At 37.8% G+C, this 26920-nt stretch overlaps 1 protein-coding gene and 1 long non-coding RNA gene across 3 annotated transcripts in view; one reads left to right on the forward strand and one right to left on the reverse strand.

Moving 5' to 3' along the window:
• On the forward strand, window positions 1-25831 carry LOC125112729 (uncharacterized). The gene is made up of 3 exons (XR_007131239.1): window positions 1-898; window positions 11230-11292; window positions 25654-25831. It is a non-coding gene; the product is annotated as an uncharacterized LOC125112729 (long non-coding RNA).
• WDR26 (WD repeat domain 26) overlaps window positions 7809-26920 on the reverse strand; it is a 39467-nt gene continuing 20355 nt past the window's right edge. For both annotated transcript variants that reach the window (XM_047755088.1, XM_047755087.1), the window contains exons 8-14: window positions 22148-22288; window positions 18564-18683; window positions 16715-16860; window positions 16192-16270; window positions 15743-15872; window positions 12016-12201; window positions 7809-8532 (exon numbers count right to left, since the gene is read on the reverse strand). In XM_047755088.1, coding sequence (XP_047611044.1) covers window positions 8507-8532; window positions 12016-12201; window positions 15743-15872; window positions 16192-16270; window positions 16715-16860; window positions 18564-18683; window positions 22148-22288 — 828 coding nt within the window. In that variant the 3' untranslated portion in view covers window positions 7809-8506. The remainder of the gene's footprint in view (window positions 8533-12015; window positions 12202-15742; window positions 15873-16191; window positions 16271-16714; window positions 16861-18563; window positions 18684-22147; window positions 22289-26920) is intronic.

Consider the following 26920-nt stretch of genomic DNA (forward strand, 5'->3'; position numbering starts at 1 on the left):
ATTCATTTCCAACTCTGCTGAGTCTTGACGGGAACTCCCCATTCCCGCTTTCTGAGCACTTGTCAGTGAAGCCTTTTGGTTTTAAGCCATCCTTTGCATGACAGTTCTAAAAGGTAGTAGCCAAGTTGTTTTGCTCCAAATACCCTCTAGGGGAGGAAAGTCATTCAAAGCCTGAGGGTTAGCACTGTGAACTGCAGCAGCCCCACTACCAGTCCCTGTCAGGACCACAGATGTCAGGCTGGTGCACTGAGTTGGTACTGAGCTGGACTTGCTCTTGAGAACAACTTCCTTGATAAAACTGTTTTTGTTTTCAGTTGCTTCCCTGTGAAGCTGAGTGAGGTAGAGTGGGTGGGTGGGTGGACAGAACCAGCTGGCTGAGCACTCCACGGCTGACTGTGGCGTCCTCTGCTGTGTATTTGGTTTGCTGTGTCCATTACGGAGCAGTCTTGGTTTTATCTGTATTCGTTCCCATTAAATATTAGCGCCTAGTCAAAATGTGAGTCAGTTTAACAAATAGATAAATTGCTGCTCTCCAGTGGAGCACCTTGTGTGTAGATTTGAGAGGACTAGGAAGATCCTGAGTTATACGCCATCACTCTCCTCCAGGCATCTCTCTTATTCCTGCTTCACATTTTAAGTGCCCTGTGTTTTATCAGAGTCCCCACTCTCTTCCAGATCCATCTTATATCTGTTCTTCTAAGTACTATATACTCTATGGGCAAGAGGCTGGCCCTCAAACAAGGAAGGAGCTTCAATCCTCCATCTGTTTTTACAGCTCGGTTCATTCAAATTGATCATCTCTGAAGGAGAGGAGGATATAACATGGAATCAAGTTCCAGAGCCTGATCTTATCACTTGATCTGATCAGCAGCCTTTTTACAGATTGGGTGCAAACCAGGTAAGGACTGAACCTGACAGCTCAGTGAAAAGCAACACGTTCGGCTGCCACTGCACCTGCTCTGTCAGAGAGACTGGCAGGACAAGGCTAGTCTGCTGGGGTAGCTCTATATAAAGATACTAACTTTTTGGAAGAGAGTAACGGACTAGATTCATGTTTTTTGGTTTTGTGTTGTGTTTTCTTTTTGCCTTTTCTAGGGCCGCTCCCACAGCATATGGAGGTTCCCAGGCTAGGGGTCGAATCGGAGCTGTAGCTGCCGGCCTACCCCACAGCCACTGCAACTCGGGATCTGAGCTGTGTCTGCAACCTACACCACAGCTCATGGCAATGCCGGATCCTTAACCCACTGAGCAAGGCCAGGGACTGAACCCACAATCCCATGGTCGGAGTTGTTAACCACTGAGCCACAACAGGAACTCCTAGGACCAGATCCATGTTAATTCATAGTCTTCTATTTTACCAGCTAAAATAATCAAACTCACAGGCACTCTTGTTTCATACATGACACACTACCTTCCTTCCCCCATCTTATTTTGAAGCAAATACCGGACATCATTACATGTAATATTTTTGAGTGTATCTTTGTAAGAGAAGAGTTCTTAACACACACACACCGTAGTATCAACATGATACATAAATTGGTAATTACTAAGTACTGAATATGCCATTGGTGCGCCCATTTCCCCACTGGGTCAAAATTTTTAGTTAGAGGAGTTCCCATCGTGGCTCAGTGGTTAAGGAATCCAACTAGGAACCATGAGGATGCAGGTTCAATCCCTGGCCCCTTTCAGTGGGTTAAGGATCCAGTGAGCTCTGATATAGGTCGAGGATGTGGCTTGGATCTGGCATTGCTGTGGCTGTGGTGTAGGCCGGCAGCTGCAGCTCTGACTCCACCCTAGCCTGCGAACTTCCATATGCTGCCGTGCAGCCCTAAAAAGCAAAAAAACAAACAAAACAAAAAACTAACCTAACTCCCTCTTGCTCTTGCTTTTATTAATACAGCGTAATCCCAAAGTTCTCAAATGAGTGGATCAGTGTAGCTGACAATGTGTTAACAAATTTGACTTGTGATCTGGAAGGTGGCTTAGAAAGTTTAAAAACCCTTCAGTTGAGTTCACATGCACTTAGATTTAGGAGTTAAAAGCATAGGCATTGGAATGAAACAGGGGTTTGAATCCCAATGCTACCATCTATTTATTAGTTTCCTTAAGCTTTTCACTGAAAAAAAGTGAGCAATACTTGCTTACAGAGGTAGAAGTTTAAATAATATATACTAGTTGATTAGGATTAGTTCTTTGGGGACAAGGAAACAAAATCTTACTGAAAAGTCTTTTCATGCAAACTCATTGTGGGGCGGTGGAGGGGGGGGAAGACAGAGGAACCCACTTAAAACAGTGTGACCTTTTAAAATGTTTTTTAAATTGATGATACAATCAAGACCTTTTCTGAATCCTTAGGCCACAAACTGACTTTTTTTCCACACAGGGGAGAAGGGAAAGTTATTCAGTATTTGGAGACTGGTATAAACTGTTGTATACTTAACATATTCATTCATTTATCTGAGTTCTAGATACGGTCTACCACCATGGCTAATTACATCTTAAGATGTTTTCCCTGAGGCTGTAAGTCTTAAAACTGTTTATGAGGGATTCCAGTTGCACCGATTTAATATAGTGAGAACCTATGAAGCCTCACATCAGAAAAGGAAATTAAAACCTGATGGATAATTTGTTCGTTGTTTCCAGCATTAGCTATAAATTACATGCAGATTTACTGTTTGGTCAACTACACGATTATACTGATTCATACATAGCAAGCTCATGTGAAGCATGCTAATCAGGTCTGAGGGGAGTCCACGGGCACAAAATGGCAGACACTTAGAATTCTTGGAAGTACTGACAGGATGATGGAGTCATTTTGTTTGTTGAACGTTAACAGTTTTAAGTTCTTCTGGAAAAAAATCTCAAGGACAAGAGATGAAATGATATAACTGAAGACTATTAACTTTTCTTTTGCTTAAGTGGAGGGAACTGAATTGTTTTTAAAACACAACTCTCTACTCTCAGATTTATTAAGGTTGGGAGTTTTTTCCTATACCTGGTGCTGGGATGTGGCATGAACTTGAAATGTAGATCAACAGTCTAAGCTGAATCTGCAAATTATATCTGTATTTAAAGAATCCAAGTAGAAAAAAACCCTCTTCTTTTGCCCCTTGATCAGAGGAAGGGGCAAACCCTAAGTTTAAAAGCTGGGAGCAGTGGTGTAGACACATCACCCCCTGCCTTATCAGTGGATCTGTACTAAGCTGATGCCCAATTCATTGCCTGCCAAATACTAATTCTCCACATTTGAACTTCCTTCTACTGTGCAGAGCTCCATTCAATAATAAAAATCTTAAAGCCTACTCCTGTAATAATTAACCCTGATGGGCAATTGGTTTTCCTTTCCTTTTTTCCATCAATACAAATGTACTATAAAGTTTGTATACATTGAATGCTTTCTATAAGAAGCTCTTTAAAGAACTATATAATTGTTATGAAATAAATTTTAATTTCAAACTGGAAATACACTTTCTCTCCTTGTCAGCATATCCACTGCCTAAATGTGTAATTTCAGATACAGTAATATTTTTGCACTCGTGGCATGTGATTCCTTTAAAATGCAAATGTTCCTGAATTTTGCCACATCGTTCCACAGCTACACACGAGAGCTCTTAAAAAAGATGTCTCAACTGGCGAAGCAAGGCTTAGACATTGCTTTAAAAACTCCACGTTAAGTCTATGGATGTCAAAATCAGCAAATCAACTGTTTTAAGTACAAAGAGTACTATTTAAATACTCAGATTAATAAAGACTATTAGGAGATTTAACACAGCAACAATTACTTAAGTATTCATTCTGTTTATTGGATTGAAAGGGAATACAAATGACTGGTGAAGTGCTATGCACTGACATGGAAAAGATGTATTTAAAAAAAAAATCCCAGTAAAGCAAATCGAAGTTAATGTAGTTTCAACTGAACAAAAATTTAGACATTTAATATACTACACATTTATAAAAGTTAACAAAGGGTGTTCTGTAAATAATTAGTAGAACAAGTGAAAATAAATATATCAGAGACCTGAAGTTTTTTATGCTTTAATGAAATAATAAAGCAAAGAAGTTTAAACTACTAAATATAATCTGAGGCAGTTTAAAAAAACAAAAAGCCCCCACAATTTAAGAACACAATCCTCTGAAACATTTAATCAGTCCATAGCAAATAGTTATTACATACCAAAAGCTCTAAGTGTTACCTAGTTCCACCACAATGCCATGTAAATCTTGACACTTTAGAAATCTTGAGATCACACTTAAGTTCTTTTCTTGATCTCTACAGCTTGGTTTGTAAGTACACACGTTTTTGTGGATCTATTCCCCTCACCACACATACCCATTTTCAAGGAGCCAATAACATTTTTTCCATCTGTGCCTAAAAATGTTCCAATTCGGTTTTTAGCACATTGACCCTGATGATGAAAATGTTTTAAGTTAAAGACGGGGACACAATTTCAATCTTATAAAAATATACCAGTATTAACCAAACCTTAAATTCAGAGAGGGCACTTCACATGTGCACGAGACTTTTAATAAAACTGACAAGAACCTAGAACAGCTGTTTCCAGGACTTTTTATGAATTAAGTACTCTCTCTCTCATACAGACACACCACAACCACCCACCCACCCACCCACACACACACGCACACACATATTTTTATACTATTAGTTCCATTAAATCCAGGCTACCTGGATTAAGTAGATAGGGGATAGGTTTTTATAGTTTATGTTTTTGCAACTATAGGGCAGCTACTATAACAATAGCTTAACAACACTGAAAAAATTTTCAATTAAGTTCACCCTGTTTTTAGAAAGTGTCTAAGTGTAAATGCAAATTTACCTCTTCTTTTAAAGTTAGCAGTTTCTAAAATCAGATATGGTTTTTGAAATAGAAGTAGTATTTTGGAGAACAACCCAAGAGAGTTGCTAAACTCTAAATGAGAAATTAAAGGAAAACTAAATCGAGATGTTTATCCATTTTAGAGATGGGACAAAAAGGATATTAAGAAAAATGTCTTCTTTCCTCCCCATTCAAAAGTAGCCATTCTTCTGCTTTGAAAGAAACTGACATGGATATTTCCCTTTCAAGAGATGTACGATATATTTACCACCGTGAGCAGAGGTGATAGGGTCAGTTCTTGGGTGCAGGAACCAACATCCTAAAAAAGAAAATTTCAAGATGGGGAGGGGTGGGAAAAAAGGGTTTTCTATTAATGTCACGAAATGCCACTCTAGAGGGACAACACTCCTAATAATAAAAATCACCATATTACTACTAGTGTGATTTCGGATTAAGAAAATATTGACAAAAACTGATTTTTTTCCACTAGCAAGTTATTTAAATTATTTTTTAAAGTTAGGTAATCCCTTTTTGTTCTCCCACCCACTAAAATGGGCCAATTTGTAGGGACATTTGCAAATAAAAATTTCTGCCTTTAAACTACTTACCTGGTTAAATATAACACATTTACCTGGCCAATAAGAGTAACAGAAATGTAGCTAGCAAGAACACTGACAAAATACAGAAATCAAAACTGAAACCTTGTCATCCCTCCCAGCTAACTCCCCACTCTAATTCACCACCCACATAGCAATCGTAGGAACCCCCAAATCCAACAATGTATCATTAATAACCGATTCTTTGGAGGAAAAAGACATTTCATACTTGCTCTAGCCCTTAATCAATAAGTAATAGCAACAAAAACATTTTTAAGCACATGGAAATGAGCCTACTAACCTGATTTTTGGAGCCAAAATTCTCCATTCTAATTTGAGCTACACGTGCAAAAAGTATTGGTACTTTTCAATTTACGCATTCGTTAGTATCTTGCAGCTGGCTTGATAGTATCCTTTCACTCCTGTATATTCTCCCCTTAAGCCTAGATAGAGACTACAGCGTTATCAGAAGTTTTAATAGCTATGGGTTAGACCATCCTGCTATTAGGTTCTTTGTACCATAACATCCTAAGTTTCTTCACTTAATTCACCTTTCTGGCACAGTCGCTGCACGGAAAATGCATGAAATAGACGTTTACAGCAAATTGGCACAGCAAAGTACCAGTATATATAGGAAGCTGCCGGTTATGACAGACTTGGAAAACAAGCTCACCTTGCTGCTATAGAAACCTTTGCATAGTTATCACTCCGTTTTAATGGAGTTATGTTCTTGTAAAATGTGCCTCACTTTTACTCCACTTTTTTCAAGTGTTTATAACTGTACTTGAGAAGCACTCTGAAAACTCAGATCTAGGGGTGGCTGGGTCGAGTAGAGTAGACGCTGAGTGCCATACTGCCCCGGAGTGGGCACAAGTCTCAGTGAATGGTACAAATGTACCACAGCACACTGTAACCAAATTTGTATAAAAGGCTGTGGAGTTTCTATGCCCACATTTTGATAGTGACGTTACTCTGCAGATTGGGGTGCATTAATGGCTTCAGGGTATACATGAATCACTTAAAATGCGCATGGACTTAACTGTACTGAGGTAAAGAGAAGTTGCCACTTAATTATATACAGTTACCAATGAAAATTTTATTCAAGCTTAAAGTAAAAAGTAATTTTAGTTAAGAAAAATGAAGTACCAGATAAACTGTAACATATAGTTATTTTAACTTATAAGTATCAAAACAGGAATTCTTGATTCTCTAAGTGGTGGTCTCTGCAAAACGGAGCTTAAAGAAATCTGTTACATTACCAATTTGATAAAATAATCTGCTGACCACGATCTGTCATTTTCTTTTACTATGAGCTTTTGGGAGAATGCGAGCTATTTTAAGGCCAATTGTGTGTGTTCCTTCTTCTCCCCTTCGCGGACTTTCCCACTTCTCCCTGGTACTGCCCCCCCCCCCCAAACTGATGGAAGAACTCCTGACATCCAAGCCTTCCTCTTCTTTGCGGATTCTGAAGGAGTCTACTCATGGCAATAATGTATGACAGACTTGGCTGGGCTGGAAGGGAACAGTACAAGACTTTTTCTTCATTGGAATCTTATTTTGGGGGTATTCCCACTCCTCTTCCCAACATAACAGCTGCGGTCACCATATTTATCCTCTACTGAAAAGGGGAGGGAATTTTGAAGGAGACTAAATATGCTGTATTCAGCTGTTACGGGGTTTAAAAGCACAATGTGAACATCAGGCTTTTGGCTTATTTTAAATGTGAAATTCTCAAATGAAAGTGCTTTTCCATGAAGGAAACCTTTCCTGAAACTAAAAGGGGAGGGGAGAGGGAGACTACCCACAGCACCAGTTTAGAATGAGGTTCAGTATGGCGATATCTGAAAAACTGAGAAGAAATAGTCTTTAAATGTGTGTATCCCTATATGTCAAAATATTAAGGGCAATTAAGAGAAATGACTGTGAGGTTTTAAACCCAGTGTGTTCGTAACCTGCTGACTTCTAACGAGATCGATTATGCTATCAACTGCCACAGAGATCCTGTCTGCTGACTTCTACTCTCCTGCTAGATCACACCAAAATGATCTCCCAAGTTGAGAACAACTTGGAACAAGCTTTGTAGAAAACCTAAACGGACTACTGATCGCTCATGTTGGTATAAATTTAAAATTCTCTTTTTGAATCTTGAATATCTTCAAGATTAGGTACTGATGTTCCTTCAGGAATAAAACAAAAGGGGGAAAACCTTCAAAGCACTACTCTGATTTCCCATGTAATGTCCCTCCAAGCACTGTTTCTGACCATGTCTCATGTGGTATTCCAGAAGAGCATCAGTTATACTGCGTATCTAAGTCAGAGAGGAAACTCTTTTTAAGCTGGTTTAGATTCCAAATGTATACAAATGAAGTCACTTTAATCCTATAAATACTTCTTAATTTATTTTTAAAAAATTGTGCTGTTAACCCTTTTACGGGGCAACAAGCTATGTGAAAAGTACAAAACTTTTTGTCAAATGTAATATTGAGAGTGCTTTTGACATAGTTCACTGGTTTATCATCTGGATCAGTATATACTGCGCAACGGGCAAGGCTAGAATCCATGAACCAAGCTGCAAAGATCTCAAGCTAAATAAGGCGGAAAGATTTGGAGAAACAAAAGAAGGAAGTTCTTTCCTATCCAATGTATACTCTTCAGACTAATGCACTCTTTCTATCAAGCCTTCTAAACTGTTAAATAAAGTTTTCCAAACAAGCATTTAAACTTCATTACACAGAAGAGCAACAAGAATGGTATCCCACCAGACAAAAGGCAGGAGGGAAAAAAATATATATACTGAGTTCAATGGGTAAGCCTGAATGTAGCACAGTTCTTCACAACCGATGGGGGATAATTCGACATGGTGTCCAACAACGTTCTAACGACGTGCTTCATCTCAACTGGTTACTATGAAGCAAGGTGTAAATGTTTGGCCCCAATCGGGCTTCAGAAATGGTTCTTTTTTCATGACGAGCATGTCTGTCCAGCTATCAATCATGTTTGTTTGCACCAAATCCCAAGCCATTAAAATACGACTAATTTTAAGTTAAACAGAAGTCGTCTGCTCCACATTCGCCATCAACTATCCATGCTACTGCATTCCTCTGAATGAAGACAGGATGAAATGTATATTGGGGGAAAAGAGGAAGAAGAAGGGAGGGGGAGAAAAAAGTTACCAGTTAGAAAGTTTTCAAATCAGCATAACAACATCACAAAATGTTGTAACGTTAAAAAACATCACATTAAGGCAAATTCTTGATACTTTCATCGTAATCATTAAAACTGTCTGCACCACATCTGAGGCTATATAGGACAGTCTAAACTCATGATTATTTTGAATATTGGAGAACCCAAATGAGTAATCATATTGAAATCTCATACTTTAAAAATGAACCTTGAAATAGTTCGTTACACAGAATAGATAAATCTTTATGGTAGTTTAAAAATAGAAGAGAGGAAAAAAGATCTGGCAGTCCAAGGTAGAACTGCACATTATAACTATGTATTTAATTCTCCTTTCAGGGACTTGGTCTGAAAACTTAATTATTTTAGTGACTCGGTTTGAAATTCTTTTTTTTTTTTGTCTTTTTGCCTTTTCTAGGGCCTCTCCCACAGCATATGGAGGTTCCCAGGCTAGGGGTCGAATCAGAGCTGTAGCCGCCGGCCTACACCAGAGCCACAGCAACGCAGGATCTGAGCAGCCTCTGCAGCCTACACCACAGCTCACGGCAACCCACTGAGCAAGGCCAGGGATTGAACCCACAACCCCATGGTTCCCAGTCAGATTCATTAACCACTGAGCCAAACCGGGAATTCCTTGGTTTGAAATTCTGCAGTATCACCCTACTTTTTTGTGTGTGTGGAGGGGAAAGGGTAATACAGCAACAGCTCTATTGATATGATTCACCTACTCTACGATGCACCTATTCATTCATTTGTTTATTTATTTTGCTTTTTTATGGCTGCACCCATGGCATATGGAAGTTCCCCAGGCTAGGGGTCATCAAAACATAGCTGCAGGTGCTAGCCTATACCACAACCACAGCAACCCCAGATCCAAGTCACATCTGCGACCTAGACCACTGTTCATGGCAACACTGGATCCTTAATCCACTGAGTGAGGCCAGGGATCAAACCCATAACCTCATGGATACCAGTCGGGTTTGCTACCACTGAGCCACAATGGGAACTCCAATGCACCCATTTAAAGTGGACAAATCAATAGTTAGTATATTCATAGAACTGTACAACCACCAAAACCACCACTTTTAGAACATTTTCATCACTCATTAGTAATCTTATTCAAGCCCCCACCCTCAATCCTATGCAACCACTGGTCCACTTCCTCTCTCTATGGATTTGCCTACAAGGGACAATTTCATATAAATGAACCACAGTAAGTGCTCTTTTGTGTCTGGCTTCTTTCACTTAGCATACTGTTTTCAAGGTTCATCCATGTTGCAGCATTTATTAGTACTTGATTCCATTCCATTTTATACATTTCTCAAAAAATGCAGTATGGAACGCTGTTATAATAAAAGGTCAGTAACTATTTTTTGAAATGGAGTTAAGTGAAATGTTTTTATTTAAATGACTTATAATATCTCAGGATATTATGATATTTGAATGTCATTTCCTTAGCCTCATTTATATTTTTTCAAAATGTCTATTCCAAATGGGTATTAATTAGAAAAAAAAAAGTTTTCAAGTAGTGGGTACCTACATAGAAGGCATATAGCTAAACATTTAGTTATATAAGCTGTTTTCCTATTTTAGGTATAAATGAAAAGCTTTTTAGGGCTATACCTATGTTGCAAAGCACCATGGGAAGTGCTGAACTAGATCCAGTTCCTACCACTGGGCCACATCTGGCTCACCCACCATAATGAGCATCCAAATCAATTAAATTACCAAGTTAGCAGTGCTACCCTTATTCCACTGTTGTGGGGACATAAACATATCCTCAAAGGTATGTCTAAAACAAATCCACTTATGAGGTAAACCTGTTACTATGTACCTACTTCTTCAAATACGTCTGAAGAAATCACTTCCAAAATGACCATTAAAATTAGAAAAGCACATATAATCACAATTATAGATCTCTAAAGCATCTGAGAGAGTGAGTGGGCCTTGAAATCTAAAAAAGGACCACAAATAGGAAATCAACAAAAGATTTTTGGTTTTAGCTGATTTCACAGAGGAAAAGTTAGGACATCCTGTCATCATCTGCAAAAAAAAGGAAAAAGGCCCTTGCAGGTTCTGAACAACAGCACAGCAGTTCTTAAACTTTTTGACCTGTGTACTCTTCATGCTTTTTACTCTCACCTTTGGCTATATATCTTCACCTACCAGTAAGATCTGTCCTTGTCTTTTACAGTTTGTACCACAAAGACAAAAGAATGGAGAATATGTCAGCCTCTTCGTCTGACAATAACTTAGTAGAGATCAGCTGGTTATCTTTCTTACTAAAAACATTTAGGTGGGACACATTGCGAACAAAAAAATCTGTTTATCTGTTTCTAGGTAAATTACTTCCTTCTAAGTAAACTAAATATTTTTACCCTGAAAAAAGAACAAGTTATTTACATCAAATGTCTTCCTATCTCTTCTCCCTAGTCCCAGTATCTTGCTCAATTAAGCTGGGTCCTGAACTGTGAGCTTTCTGACTTTGGGCTTTCTTCATCTCTAAGTATCTGAAAGTAGTGGGAACAAGCCTTCCAGACGAGGTAATAAGTCTTGCCATGCTTCACTTTTTGCACTTACAGAAATGAGGACAAAAACATTCTCCACTTCTCTTCCAGAACCATGAAGATGTTGCACAAGACAGTGTATACACAGGGCCTCGCAAGCTGCTTGGCACACAGGTACTTGATAAACTTTAGTTCCCGTCTATCCATCATGTAGAGTTCATGCTAGTGTGCTACATGTATTAACAGAGATTTATTTTTAAGGGTAAAACTACAATCAAGACAATTCTAGGGAGGTCCTGTTGTGGCTCAGTGGTTAACAAATCCGGCTAGGAACGATGAGGTTGTGGGTTCGATCCCTGGCCTCGCTCAGTGGGTTAAGGATCCAACGTTGCCGTGAGCTGTGGTGTAGGTCACAGACGCAGCTTGGATCCTGCTTTGCTGTGGCTCTGGCAGAGGCCAGAGGCTACAGCTCTGATTAGACCCCTAGCCTGGGAACCTCCATATGCCCAGGGTGTGACCCTAAAAAGACAAGAAGAAAAAAATCATTCTAAAGTTGTTCAAATTTTGTATACAAGGTAGTTTTTATGGGTATAAAAGAAAAAAATTACTTCTTGCTTGATGAAGCAAGGTTTTCTTTAAGATTTTAAAAGTGGCAATACTAACTGAATGTAAATGAGGTGGCATATTCTCCCCACTGTCACCAATAAAACAAACAAAAATACTGTTTTGTCTTAGGTTAAGTAAACTCCTGTGGCGTAAAATCATGAACAATCTCTAAAAGAGAATACATTATATCCTAGATTTTAAATAAAGTACTCCTTAAAATGCTACAACTTTATCATAAGAGGGCAACGATTCATCAGGAGAAGATACAGGGATAGTGAAAGATGGTGTTACCTTCAATATTCTGGTGGTCTATAAAAGGTGCTGGTCCCCATATTCTAACAGTGCCATCATCTGAGGCGCTGGCCATCATGGATGGAATCTGTGGGTTCCAGCTCACACAGTTTACTGTACGTGTGTGCCCTGTCAGCTCCGCAATTGGCAGTTCACTACGTTTATGCCAGATGTAAACCTTGTGATCTGAATAAACAGTAATTCAGAGAAAAGTTAGGGAGTTGTTACATATTAACAAAACCAACCGATTTTAAATTTATTACTTATTACACATAGAACATATAACTTATTAGAACGTGAAAGGACAATAAAAATAGCATGAACAGTTTAACAAATTACCTTAGAAAAAAAGTCATTTTAATAAAATATATATTTTTACCATTAAAAGTGATTGACTAGCTTGCAAGTCATCATAAAATCTACCTGCAATATTCTGTAATATATAATATGTAACCATAGCCAAGATCTGAATATATAAGCAAGTCCATCTGGGATAGAGATGATACAAAGTCTATGAAAGGTGAGGTGACAGAAAAGCAATGTATCCAAATTCAAACACAGCAGTAGCAAAGAGGATAGCTAAATACTGAGTGCCCACCATGTACTAGGTATTGAATAAGCATATTACTTAATCTGGTACTGTAGCTTTCCTCCCTTTTATGGATGCTGACTGAAGAACTGTAAGTTAAGCAATGTGCTCATGGTTAACAGCTGGTAAATGGTGAAACTGGGATTGACACCCAGGCTGCCCTGCTCAAGAGTTAACCAGGCTAGACAGCTGCCCCATATCTGCATCATAAGATGACTTCGTAGTAGTCTATTTATAATCTCATGAAATGACCATAAAAACCAAAAACCCTGACAGCTTTGTTTCTCTGTGATAAGCTCATCTTCAAAAACCAAACCACTGACTAGTTCAGAGAACAGGCTATGGAGTCGGACTATCCAATCCACGTCTTCCCTGTGTCACTGACCAGCCTGATGTGTCACTCTGGGCACGTTAGCCTCTTTTTGCAACTCTTCTTCTACAAATGGGGATTTGTAATTACCTCATCATGTTATCAAGATAAGTTTGTATATAAAAAAGTGTCCTGAACAGTCTAGCACACAATAGACCCCAGGTATTAATATAGAGTTAACTAAATTTAAGAGACGCTTCTTAAACAGAAGGCAGACTCCCAGAGTAAAACAGAAAAGTGTCCTGTCAGTCAACTGTGTGGTCAATGTGGGAACTTTCAGTGGATGTGCTGCCAATTGAGGAAACTTTAGCAGTGAGAAGGTAATTAACTTGTAGTAAAAGAACATGCCCTGGTTTCAAAACTTATGAAGATGAAAAGCTGGAATTGTTTCAGAACATTTTTTTTGTGTATGTGAAACGCTAAAAGCACTCACTGAAGCACTGAATTTATCTTTCCTAGAAGGTATTTAATGTTCAATCATTTTGAAAAAAAAATTTTCCTTACATAAAATAAAATTAGTGGGGGGAAAAAAAAAAAAGCCCAGGGAGTTCCCATCGGGGTGCAGCAAAAATGAATCTGACTAGTATCCAATGAGGATGTGGGTTCCATCCCTGGGTCAGCGATCCGGTGTTGCTGTGGCTGTGGTGTAGGCTGGCAGCTGCAGCTCCAATTTGACCCCTAGCCTGGGAACATCCATATGCCACGGGTTTGGCCCTGAAAAGATAGGGGGAAAAAAAAAAAAAGATTACAGGCTTGGACACTGAATGAAACTGAATTCTGCCTACACTTGGATGAAAAACGCTTTTGTAAACACATATCCAAGGAGAATATTTGTTGAACAGGCATCCAAAATTAAGATTTGAAGTAGTCAAGGTCAGAATGACAAGCTTCATGATCAAGCTCTGCTTACTTTATCAGTCTGGGGAATCCAGTGCTTAAGCAGAGGTAAAAAAATAAATTTTTCCATATATTGCCAGCACAATGAAAATGCTGGGAAATGGCGTAACTTTGGGGGGAAAGGTCTCCTAATTGCTCTATTTTATATTGGCATTCATTTATCTGGGGATTTGTAAGGCCCTTGGAATATATTTCTCACAAATGAATGACAAATGGATGACTGTGGTCATCTTGGGAGATAATATATTTACTATACCCACTTGGTGTTGAAAACATTTTTAAAACCATTCTAAACCACCTGAGTCATGAGAACATTAATCTTTCCTTTATAGTTATGTCTCATTTTTAGCCCTAAAAAGAATGTGGTTTAATTACATTATTCATTAGGCTTAATTCTAAAGATGGTGTGGGCTTAAAGAAAAGATTGGCATCCCTGGGGATAATGGTGGCCATACATTATTTTTAAAGCACTTCTAGGTTACAAATTATTTTTAGAAAGAGTTACATTAGATTGTGAGCCATAATTAAGAGGGAAAAAATCCCTAGGAGCAGGATTAAATAGAGCATGGGGAAAGAGATCTTAAGAGTACTAAGAGCTGAAAACTAAGTACAAGGCTTAATACGTTTAGATCATACCAAATTAGAGACCAATGGAGAAGGTGAAAGAAAAATTACATGATTAAACTAACAGATGGAGTTCCCGTTGTGGCTCAGTGGTTAACGAATCTGACTAGGAACCATGGGGTTGTGGGTTCAATCCCTGGCCTTGCTCAGTGGGTCAAGGGTCTGGCGTTGCCAGACGTGGCTCGGATCCCGTGTTGCTGTGGCTCTGGCGTAGGCTGGAGGCTGCAGCTCCGATTCGACCCCTAGCCTGGGAACCTCCATATGCCATGGGAGTGGCCCAAGAAATGGCAAAAGAAAAAAAAAGACAAAAATAAATAAATAAATAAATAAACAGATAAAAAAGATTTTTTGACTTGAAAGAAATGAACTCACAATTGTTACCTAGAAAACTACTCTTTTCTCAATCTTATCTGACAGATTTGAAGGAAAGAAAGAATAAATTCATTTGTTTCAGGTTAAAGTCTGAATCCCTAAATGTCTCTTTTCCTAATCCTTAAACACACCTTACACAAAAAGGGGAAAGTTCACGTGTCCTCTGTTACCCTGTCTACTGAGATCACTTTTTGTGGTCAAGAAAGGGATGATGAACCTCTTCTACAGTAAATGAAACATTACTAAGCGTTTACCAACCACCTTAAAATGTACGCAAACTTTAACACTGCCTCACTTATTTGTGCTTGCATATTTTAAACAATTTCTATTTTATATTAGACTACTTTAGGTACATGCCTGCCTGAAATACTGATGTTATTATATTGGAGAATAAGTTTATACAAAAAGGTAGTAGACACTGTATTCTATAATTTCCACTTTTCTAAGACCCTACGAATTTTAAATTATTACTATTTTTTTTTTCGGTCATAAAGAACACTGACATCTAACTAGTCAATTTTTGTCCAAGATCAGCTAAAACATAATTAACCTTGATTTTTTAGATACTGCTAACCTGTGAAAACCGTCAGGCTCATGAAAAAAAAAAAAGTCAACATATGAAAGAGTAATGATTTAACTAAATCTTGATTTGACACATGGCACCATACACACCGCCATAAAGTCACAAGAGGTGGTGCTGATTTGTCATAATAAGGACTTAAGTCATTCCCCAAAAAGGGAAATTAAAAGTGCACTGGATAAATAACTCAATCTTTAACATCTTGAATTTGTTTGGAGACACGACAACCTTCACCAATTGAATTATAGAACTTTCAGCCCACTAATATTTGTGAATCAAGAATGACACAATTTACCTTCACTGCCACTAGCGATGAAGTCTTCATTATGGCCTCCAAAACATGAATGAATTGTATAAAACCCTTGCGTAACACCTTGATACTTTCTTACTAAAACTCTGTCTTGCAAGTCCCATAAATGAACTCCCTGTAAGCAAAAGAGAATGTAGGTATTTATTCTAAGCCAAGTTGAAGGAATTTTCAAACACATGCAGTAATATTTAAGAATTCCAAAAAATGGAGCTTCCACCGTGGTGCAGTGGGTTAAGGATCCAGTGTTGCTGCAGCTGTGGTATGGTTTGCAACTGCGGCTTGGATTTGATCCCTGGCCCAGGAACTTCCATATGCTGCAGGTGCAGGCACAAAAGGGGAAAAAAAATTCATAGAAATATTTGTTTATATATACGAAAAATCAGATAAATTTTAACTAAGCTAATTTTTTCTGAGAATTAAATTAACAAACTTACCTGAGTTGCTACATTTAACAAAGCTAATCGGCCATTCTTTGAAATAGTAAAAGACATAATGGGATGATCTTCTTGTACTCTATAACAAGAGAAAACAATCTATCAAAAGCAACATATTATGAATTAAGACATTCAAATTATCAAAATATAAAACATTCTAGCTTCAATATCACAAATTTTGTCTGTAATCATTATTACATATATTTCAATCAAGAAAAATAATTTGAGTTAATACGTAATTACTAAGCACCACCTGAATACACTCCCAAATGACCAAACTAAAACCAAAACAATAAAAACCCTTCTGAAGAATAAGCAGGTTCCACTACACTTTTCCCTTTTTCTTTTTGGTTGTACCCCAGGGCACATGGAAGTTCTCAGGATCAAATTCACGCCCCAGTAGTGACCTGAGCCGAAGCAGTGACACAGCAGATCCTAAACCCACTCCACCACCAGTAACTTCCCCCACTATACTTTTACTAAATCCGGTAACTGTTGTTTAATGGATACAAAATATAGTTACATGTTCCTATCTGTAAGGTCCTCGAAGTTATATCCCCGAATTCGCTGGTGTGTATCTGATGCCAGAACAGTCTTCCCATCACTCAAGCACCAAAGACATTGCACTCGCACCCCTTCCCAGGAGTCAAGCAGATTACCATCTAAATCCTGAGGAGAAAATTACTGTTAACTCCACTCTTGAATAGCACTCAAAAAGCAAACAAAGACCCAAAACCATCTCTGAGAGTATCTTTTTGTAGTGAGTTTGCCTTTTCCTGAGACTGATCTCAACCTAATTACTCCATAAGTGTTTTCAATCATCAAAATTTGAATACAGGTCAAATTTCAATACAATGATACTAAGGGAAAGGGAGAAAAATCTTGGTAAATCTATCTTACCTTCAATAACCTGCCATGCAAAAATACAATAAATATGAAAAAAGAAAGAATCCTTAATTCTAGAGTCTCATTACTTTAGGAAAAGAATTAAAATACTCCTTTAAATTTCATTATACTGAGATTTATCCTATAATATACACAGTTGTGATTTAGCAAAAATCACTAAAATGTTAATTATAGTTTTATAGAACTTAGGAATCTGTTATGACATTTTTAAAAAAAACATCAAATTTGTTATGGTCTATAAAACAAAGCTCTTGAGATCATTATCTTATTGAAGAGTCAAAGCCCTGAGTGGTATTCTCACTCCCATTTTACAGATTAAAGAACTACCAAATCCTGAATTCTGAAAAATCAGCAGAAACATACACGGTCAGCTTGAACCCTGGGAATTAAGAACAGCTTAAATGCAAAATATATAATGTAATGTGTCAATGTGACTACAGTTATTAACAGTGAACTGCATATGTGAAAACTGTTGAGAGTCAGTCTTAAAAATCCTCACAAGAAAAAAACTTTGTAACTATGTACGGTAATAGATGTAAATTAGACTTGTAGCAATCCTTTTGTAATACATACAAATATTGAATCATTATACTGTACACCTGAAACTAACATAACGTTGAAAATCATGGATATCAATAAATAGTGTTGGGACAACTGGGGGGGAAAAAAGAACTAAATGGCTTACAACCATGCTGAGATAACATGACACTAGATTTCATAAGTCTCAGCCAGCTTAATGGAAGAGAGAGATGATCTGTAATGGCTACATAAAAATCTTTATGATAAATGACCTTTAGCTTCACTGAATGATTTGATGGGGTTTACCTTAGTTTTAAAAAGTAAATCTAGAAGTGCCTACTGTAACCATGATAGGTAGTACAAAGAGATATGGACTCCAGATAGAGAGTAATGACACTATATCTGTATCACAGTCTACCTTGCCTAAGACTTTTTACCTATTATATATTTTTATTGTCTCAACACTCCAAGATTAACAGGGTAGGTAGTGATCAGAAGATACCTCAAATAAAGACTGGAAAGTTCTTTGGTAGTCACTTTTATTCCTCAAATATTTAATAAAATTCATGAAATTTAGCAATTCTTTTTTTGGGGGGGATATAAAACATCCAAAGGTCTGAAGACCTCAAAAGAAATTAAATACTAAATCTTTCTGTCCCTATACATTAGAAACTTGTTTATAAAAAAATCTGTAGTAAGACAATTTTTTAATGTTTTACTAAACCCAAAGTCTATATTCTATATAAGCCTTGAAATGGTTTAAAACAAACAACCCACAGAAAATTCTATTGGTCAGTGCTTATCTAGAAAGATGCCAAAGGAGGTCTTTATATAGCATATTTTATAAAAGATATCGAGTCACAAGTGAATTTTTTATTTTTCAAGAAAAAGACACTAAATTTGCTTCTAAACAAGCAAAAATTTGAAAGATGGCACTAAATACTCACACACTGATAGAACTGCCCACGCTGACCTCCGGTCACAAAGCGTTTCCCATCTGGATTCCAAGCCACACTTGTTAAACTATCTTCATGAGACTGGCTCATTTTTGTCCTCAGCTCTCCCGTCTACAAGGAAATAAAACTGTGGATGAGATCTTCAAGAAACTCTTCTAAAGGGAATGTGTAAAGAAAAAGAAAAAAAAAAGAATAGTAACTGGGATATCTAGTTAGTTTAGTATTCTTAATCAGAGAAATAAACTGGACTTACAAAGAGAGTCTAGAGCACTCAGGAAAGAAATTAAGGACTTAAAAAAACAAAAAACAAAACAAAAAACAGGAGTCAAACAATGCCTGGCATAGGTGATCCAAAGAACAGATATGAGGTAAACTCCAACAACCTCTCATCTTAAAAATCAATTATATGGAGTTTCCGTCATGGCGCAGTGGTTAACGAATCCGACTAGGAACCATGGGGTTGCGGGTTCGGTCCCTGCCCTTGCTCAGTGGGTTAACGATCCGGCGTTGCTGTGAGCTGTGGTGTAGGTTGCAGACGCGGCTCGGATCCCGAGTTGCTGTGGCTCTGGCGTAGGCTGGTGGCTACAGCTCCGATTCAACCCCTAGCCTGGGAACCTCCATATGCCGCGGGAGCGGCCCAAGAAATAGCAACAACAACAAAAAAGACAAAAAAAAATCAATTATATTCATAAATTTAAACATGATTTTTTTTCTAAGATGACTAGAAAAACCCCAACACTACATACCTATTCCTTCTGATTTTTTACTTCTCCTCAGTTCATAGTTCTTTATAAATTTATTATAAAATTGCAGTTCATGCAATTAGCAACTCCTTAAAAACATGATTAATGGGTAGAAAAACTATGCCTTTAATCTAGGCCAAGAGTATATAGGCAGTCTAAATTACGTTGAATTTCATGTTCAAGATGTTGAAGTAGTAGGGAAGATGGGAAGAGAGAAAAGATTAAAGACTTTTGTACTATTTAGCATAGTCATTTTAAAGCCTGCCTAACTAGGCGAGACTATTTAGTTGGTTACAACCCTCAGATATTCTCCTGTTATTTTTTTCTAAGTTATCCAACTTAGAAGGTAGACACATACCATTTAAATCTAGTCTTGATTCCATTTTGTTCATGGATTAGAAACAGGATCTGAGAGATAATAGCTGCCCTTGGTATAATAAAAAGTACATGGGCCTAATTTTCCTGTGAGAAATGGGTAATCAAAAGTAAAAAAAAAAAAAAAAAAGTGTATGATCAGGAAATGGGGCCGAGTAATAAAGTCAGAGGGCACAAAAACAGAAAACCAGATGTCTTCCTTACACTGGAAAAAAAAATTGGCAATCTTAAATCCTTCCCCCCTACTGTTAATTGCAATCAAGTCACTATCTTTTTTGTTGCTTGATAAAACAATTAAAAAATAAAAGTTTAGAAGCACAAATACACATCCAACAGTTATATCGTCAGCATTTTCCATTCGCAAATATGTTAATACACTAGGTTCTGAAGGCAGAGATGGTCTCCTCCTCTGTTATGCTCAGGACAGTGAGTATAGGAGGCTGTTACACGTGTTCCCCCACTTTTTGAAAGTTTGCTCGCTCTAGTTCACTTTGCTTTTACAAATGACTTACATTAGTCCCTGTTTTTGCTAACCAAAAGAAATCCAAAAATCTGTGAGAAGGGAAAACGGCGTGCAGGTTTCTCTCAATGGGTGCTGTTACAAAGGCGGCACACACCCTGAAGAGCGAGAGTGGCGTCACCAAGCTCCTTCCCAGGAACTACACGCAGCATCTCAGCATTAAGCTGCGTGCTCTCAACTACGGAAGCATGTGTGCTTTATCTGGATTTACTCTGTACATCCACTAGCAAGATGTGTCCTAAGGTAACTGCTTCTTCACTTCATGCCATTTCAGCTTATGAAAGATTCCACAGGAATGCTCTACTTTCAGATAGTGGGGGAAACCTGTAATTAGGAATTTACCTAAAAATATAAAGGACCAATTTGAAAACTGACTTAAAAGGACCACCCTTTTAGAACAAGTCTATAAAGTAATGCACAGAAAAAGTTAAGCTAGAACATGGTTTAACTGTCCAGAAATGCAAAACTGACTCAAAGGAAGACTACACAGGCACTATAAATAAAGGGAGTCTTTATTACAGGATTATGACTACCTACCTCTCTTCCCTTTGAGGGGAAAAAAAACTTCAATGGAGAAAGAATTATTGTCTTTTAGTCAGATTCACTTCAAACCTGTTTAATTGAGAGAAAGCCATCTAATCTATTCTGTGCTTTGCCACCCCCAAATCCAATCGCAAATACAACACTGATTCAACACTGGTTTGATAAAAATGGCATAAAGACATTTTTGGGAACAACTGGGGATTTTTAAATTATGAAATAAACATTAGATATTAGAGAATCATAGTTAATGTTTTTAGATAAAATAATGGCATTTGATCATAGGGTTAAAATACCATCTTAATTTACTTCCAAATGTTTAGGGTATGGATATATTTGTAAGTATGTATGTATGCAAGTGTGTACAGTATGTACACACAAAATGTAACAAAATGTTAATAAGATCTATTTAATCTAGGATGGTGGGCAAACAGGTCCTCACTGTACTCATCCTTCAACCTTTCTTAGTGTTTGGAAATTTTCTTACTAAAAAGCTGGGTGGAAAGATAAATGGTTGAGCAGTGAGAAAACCTTACTATGACAGCAGCGGACTTAAATTTATAGCACATCATCTTTTAGTATTCATGTGTCCTCTGTACCATCTTTTATTGTTTGGAGTTATTTCTATGGAGCTTTATCTTCACTCTCTCGGTAAAAACCAACTTACTTAGGTTACAGGTCCCCAAACGCAAAGCCCTATGCCATCAGGTTACACTTTTATACCCCAAACCACAGCCTGAACTATTCCTCTGCCTAGAAATTGAAAAACCAAAAACACCTTCTAACCAGCTTACAAAAGTTTAAAAAATAATTTCAAATCATAACTATAAGGTTTCCAAAACAGACAATGAACTTAATGCCAAGTTTTTCTAAAATGGGACCTTAGATAAAGTGTTCAAGTTTTCATTTAGAAACCATAATAAAGCTAATAATAATAAACACATTTAAATTTACTAAACGAGATTGGAATATTAAACATAGGTAACGAGATGGTACAACTTCCATCAGAATGGAAAATTTGGTACAGTATGTTTCCACACTTTGAAAGGTAGTAAGTTTTATATATAATTGTACACAACTATAAAACAATATAAAACTGTAAAAAATGTAGAAAATTTTTGAGGTACAACAACCATAGTAAATAATACAAATTACAAAGTACAACATTCCTAAAAACACCTAATGATCTTTCTTTCAAAAATGCTATTATGTTCAACATAATATTTAAATTTATAAATCTGGACACCTGGGTCCCATTTGACAAACTGTCTTTTATAAGTTTACATCATGGAAATTGAGGGTGAATTATTCTGTCCTATAAAGAATAAAGTTATAAAAATATGTGCAGTATGAGTACGCATTACTTAAAGACTAAACCAAAGATGAAATTTGCTCACTTGTACATTCCAAAGCCAAAGCTCAGAGCAGTCATCTGGGCCACAAGCAACAAGATAGTTGTCATCAGGACTCCATGCAATGTAAGAAACACCATAAGCATGTCCTTCTAATGTTTTGAGCAGTTTTAGCAGGTGTGTATCCTAGGAGGGAAAACAGACAACTTAACTCCCATTCCTAAAGTCACTGTTTTATGAGGCTTTCGAGCAAAGTGAAAACGGGCATAATAAAAGCTAACCCCCTGCCCCGCCAAAACAGTTTTCATGAGACAACGTACCGTAATAAAAATTCACCCTTTTAAAAATATGATTCAGTGTCTTTTCAGATTTAGACTACTATTTAACCTGAGAACATTTTTGTCACTCCAAAAAGAAACCCCATACTCACTAGCAGTCATTCCCACTCATCCTCCCTCTAACACTGGCAACCACTGCTTTCCCTACGGATTTGCCTATTCTGGACCTTTCAATATAAATGGAATCATACAACATGTAAGTCTTTTTGTAACTGGCTTCTTTCACTTAGCATGTTTTTAGGGTTCATCCATAATTTGGAATTTATCTGTATTTTATTCCTTTTAATTGTCGAAAAATATTGCATTTTATGGCTACACTATATTCTGTGTGCCCATCTCATCACCTGATGAATATTTGATTGTTTCCACTTTTTGGCTATTATGAATAATGTTTCTACATCTATGTGTAAGTTCTGTGCTGACCTGTCTTTATTTCTGTTGGGCATATACACAGGAGTAGAACTGCTAGGTCATGTGCTAATTCTATGGCTAACATTCTGAGGAGCTGCCAAACTGTTTTCCAAGTGCTTGAACCTTTTTACATTCCCACCAGCAGAGCTAGCACCTACTTCGTGCTAATCAATATCAGCATTATTCACAAAGAGTACTTACTTAATCATTATAAAGCTAAATGGTTAAGTATTATTCTTCTTCCCCATATTACAGGGAAGGAAATGCAGGTTCAGAAAGGTTAGAAACTTGCCCTTGTTTACAGCACAGTGGGGATTTGAACTTGGGCCGCCTGACTGTAAAGCTATACAGGATGAACTATATGTTAACAGTGCAAACATGAAGACAAGACTGGAAAAACTGACATCTTTATTTTAGGCTAAAGGGTTAGATTTTATCCTGTAATTGAACAGCCACTTACAAGTTTTCAGTTGGGAATACCTAATATACTTTGTTTTAGGAAGAGAATTTATACAGCAGTGTGGAAGATGAATCAGAACAAAGAGTCAGAGATATGAGCCAGCACAACAGCCATAGAGTTAAGACAAGAAATGAGGCCCTAAACTAACATGGTTACGACTGAAAGAGGTCAAATCAAAATACACGTGGGACATAAAACTGACACAACAGAATTAGACAAGAAATGTTCAAAGACAACCTCCAAATTTCTGTTTTAGGGGATAAAGATGGATGTGGACAGTGATTAGAGAAAGTAGGAATCTGACCAAAGACTTAACAAAGACCACTTTTCAGGCTGAGGGAAATTCCTTTCGTGATAACCCACAAGTGATTAGAGACGGGTCTGGAACTAGCCTGCTACAACTAGAATGGGACTTTGTTGGCAAAATCGAATAGTTTCTGGTGCAGTAATTTTGGATTCTTCTTTGGGAGGATGATAGTAGGCACAGGGTATTAGATCACAGTATGTGATTAGGTCAAAGTCGCTTGCATAGTTTAATAAGCTCAAGATCTTCTAGGGACAAACTTCCATTCACAGTGGTGCTGTAGATCTACACAAAGATTTGCTTCTAAACTAATGACAAACTACTATAGAAGTACTTAACTCAAAAACTGTTTCATGCACATTAATAAATAAGATACAACCCTGCGAAAGTTGAAATAAATGATAATATTTTATCTTCATACAGCGTCTCCATAGTAACCTATTCCAGGTGGCAATACAACATTCATGGAACCCACTTAACTTGCCTGGATTTTGGGCAAGGGAATGGGTAAAATTTTGGGGGGAGCAGTAAGAAAACCTGTTAAAGGAAACTAGGCACTGGAATTACATCAATTCAAATCTTAAAGTACTCTATATATTCTTTTCTCTATCCATTAAAAACACACACACAAAATGCATATTCAAAAGATCACCAACAAGTTTTTCTAACTGATATAATACTATTATACCAAATTCTAAAATCCACTATATCTCAGATTTGAATATAAGCATTACTCTGCATTTCCCAAGCTAAACTGGCCATAAAAGCCCCTTACATGTAACACCTATTAACATTTTGCATAACCAGTATTCTCACAAAAACACTCTGGGAAACACTGGCATAAAAGTCTAAATAAACTCCTTAGCAAAGTTTATTAAGGAAAAAAAAAAATCCTTCTTGACCTGGTTGCTTTTTGTTTTCCTTTTTTGCCCGCACTCCTGTGGCATACGCAAGTTCTCAGGCTAGGGACTGAATCTGAGCCGCAGCTGCAACCTACTCCACAGCTGCAGAAAGGCCAGATCTTTAACCCACTATGCCAGGCTGGGGACTGAATACACAAGGCAGATCATTAACCCACTGTGACACAGTGGGAATTCACTCTCCCTGACTTGATTGTTACTTACTTCATTGCCTCATTTCCTAGTCTACAAGATCTCAAAATCTCTTTCTCCAAGCTGCCCCCAAACCCAGCCGTGTTATCAGAGCCAAGGGCCAGTCATAACTAGTTTAACCTAAACATCTACTACTTCTTCATTCATGACTTATTTGTCTAACTGTCCCTTGCTTTCCATTTCCAATAGGATCTCCTCTTTGAGCTCCTGTAGCACCAGTACAGGATAATTTTTATCAGGAGCCCAGTCTGACTGCTCTTTATCAAAAGGCTTGGCACACAGCAGGTGCTCAATAAATACTTGCTAAACAAAAGGGACTTAAACACTGCTGCTAGAAAAAAAAATGTAATGAAAAAATAATTTTGGGGGGGAGTTCCCGTCGTGGCGCAGCAGAAATGAATCAGATTAGGAACCATGAGGTTGTGGGTTTGATCCCTGACCTTGCTCACTGGGCTAAGGATCTGGCATTGCCGTGAGCTGTGGTGTAGGTTGAAGATGCAGCTTGGATCCTGCGTGGCTGTCGCTGTGGTATAGGCTGGCAGCTGTAGCTCCAATAGCCTGGGAACCTCCATATGCCACTGGTTCAGCCCTAAAAGGCAAAAAAATAAAATAAATACTTTTGGTATTATTGCTTCTTTTCAGATATCTTTCAAACAAGTACTGAATTAAAATACAATGCCTCAAATGAAAAGACAACTCCTATTTTTCTAGTCTTATTTCTCACGCTTCGCCTTACTCATCCTATTCTCTTACTCGAGGGAGGGAAGAAAGCAAGGGAAGGTCCGTCTCTTCCTAAAATGCCCTTTTCCCATCACCACCTGTTACACATAACATAGCAAGGCTCAAAGGAGAGACTCCTACTTGTGAGGCTCCATTGTGCCTTCATAATACAATTTCCCTTTCTAAACTGTGCATTCTTTTCACAGGGGTTCTTAACCTGAGACCTAAAGTCATCCAAGGACAGGAGCAGTGGTCGTTGAATTGAAAAATGCACATCTTTATTTTCACTAACCACAAGCTGAAATTCAGTATTCCCTTCAATGTTGAATGCAGGCAGTAAACAAGGCAGTATCAGGTATTACAGTAGATAGTATTAGATAACTTAATAATAGAAATCTCAAATATTTTCACATGTATACTTGTTACAGATACCTCAATATTATTTATGTTTGTCACTACTTCAAAATTCTTGTAGTCATCAGCTCTGCTGCTAGAATTTATTACTTAATATGTTAATAAAACAGTAACATGTTACTATACTTTATCTGTTTGTTTGGCTTTTGGTCTTTTTAGGACTGCACCTGTGGCATGTGGAAGTTCCCAGGCTAGGAGTCAACTGGCACTGCTGCTGAGAGCCTGCACCACAGCCACAGCAACATGGGATTGGAGCTGTAACACAGCTTGCGGCAATGCCGGATCCCAGTGAGTGAGGTAGGGGATCAAAGCTACATTCTCATGGATACTAGCCGAGCTGTTAACCCACTGAGACACAACAGGAACTCCCACTATACCCTATCTTCTGTGTACTACTTTGACAATCATATTTCAATATAATTGGGTTTCCTTTGCAATTAACATATAATACATATTTCAGCTTCCTGTATGTTTTGGTTTATGCATTTAAAAACATTATTCTGAGGAAGGGTCCACAGGGTTGTCAGACTGCCAGAGGATGATATGATACTAAAGAAAGAGAAAAAAATGCCTGCTTTAAGGCAAAGAGTAGATCTTATTTTCTTTCCATCATTCACAGCATACTGCAGGTACACAAGAATTAATACATGCTCTCAATCTGAGTCTCTCTCTTTAATGGCTGCCCCTACTGCATGTGGAAGTTACCAGGCCAGGGACTGCATCCAAGCTACAGCTGTGGCAACCCGCTGTGCCGGGCTAGGAATTGAACCTGAACCTCTGCAGTGACCTGAGACGTTGCAGTTGGATTCTTAATCCACTGCACCACAGCAGGAACTCGAGATTCTAAGATACTTCCTTCTATGGCTCCTTTTCTCTATTTTTCAACATGGCAGTTCAAAACTTTATTGTGGGAATAACTTTATTGTACTACTGTGGTACAGTGGGTTCAGAATCTGTGGCAGCTTGGGTAGCTGCTAAGGCATGGGTTCATCAATCCCCAGACTGGTGCAGTGGGTTAAAGATCCAGCATTGCTGCAGCTGTGGCACATGTCAATTCAA

The sequence above is a fragment of the Phacochoerus africanus genome, chromosome 12 (assembly GCF_016906955.1).
Source record: "Phacochoerus africanus isolate WHEZ1 chromosome 12, ROS_Pafr_v1, whole genome shotgun sequence".
Classification (NCBI taxonomy): domain Eukaryota; kingdom Metazoa; phylum Chordata; class Mammalia; order Artiodactyla; family Suidae; genus Phacochoerus; species Phacochoerus africanus.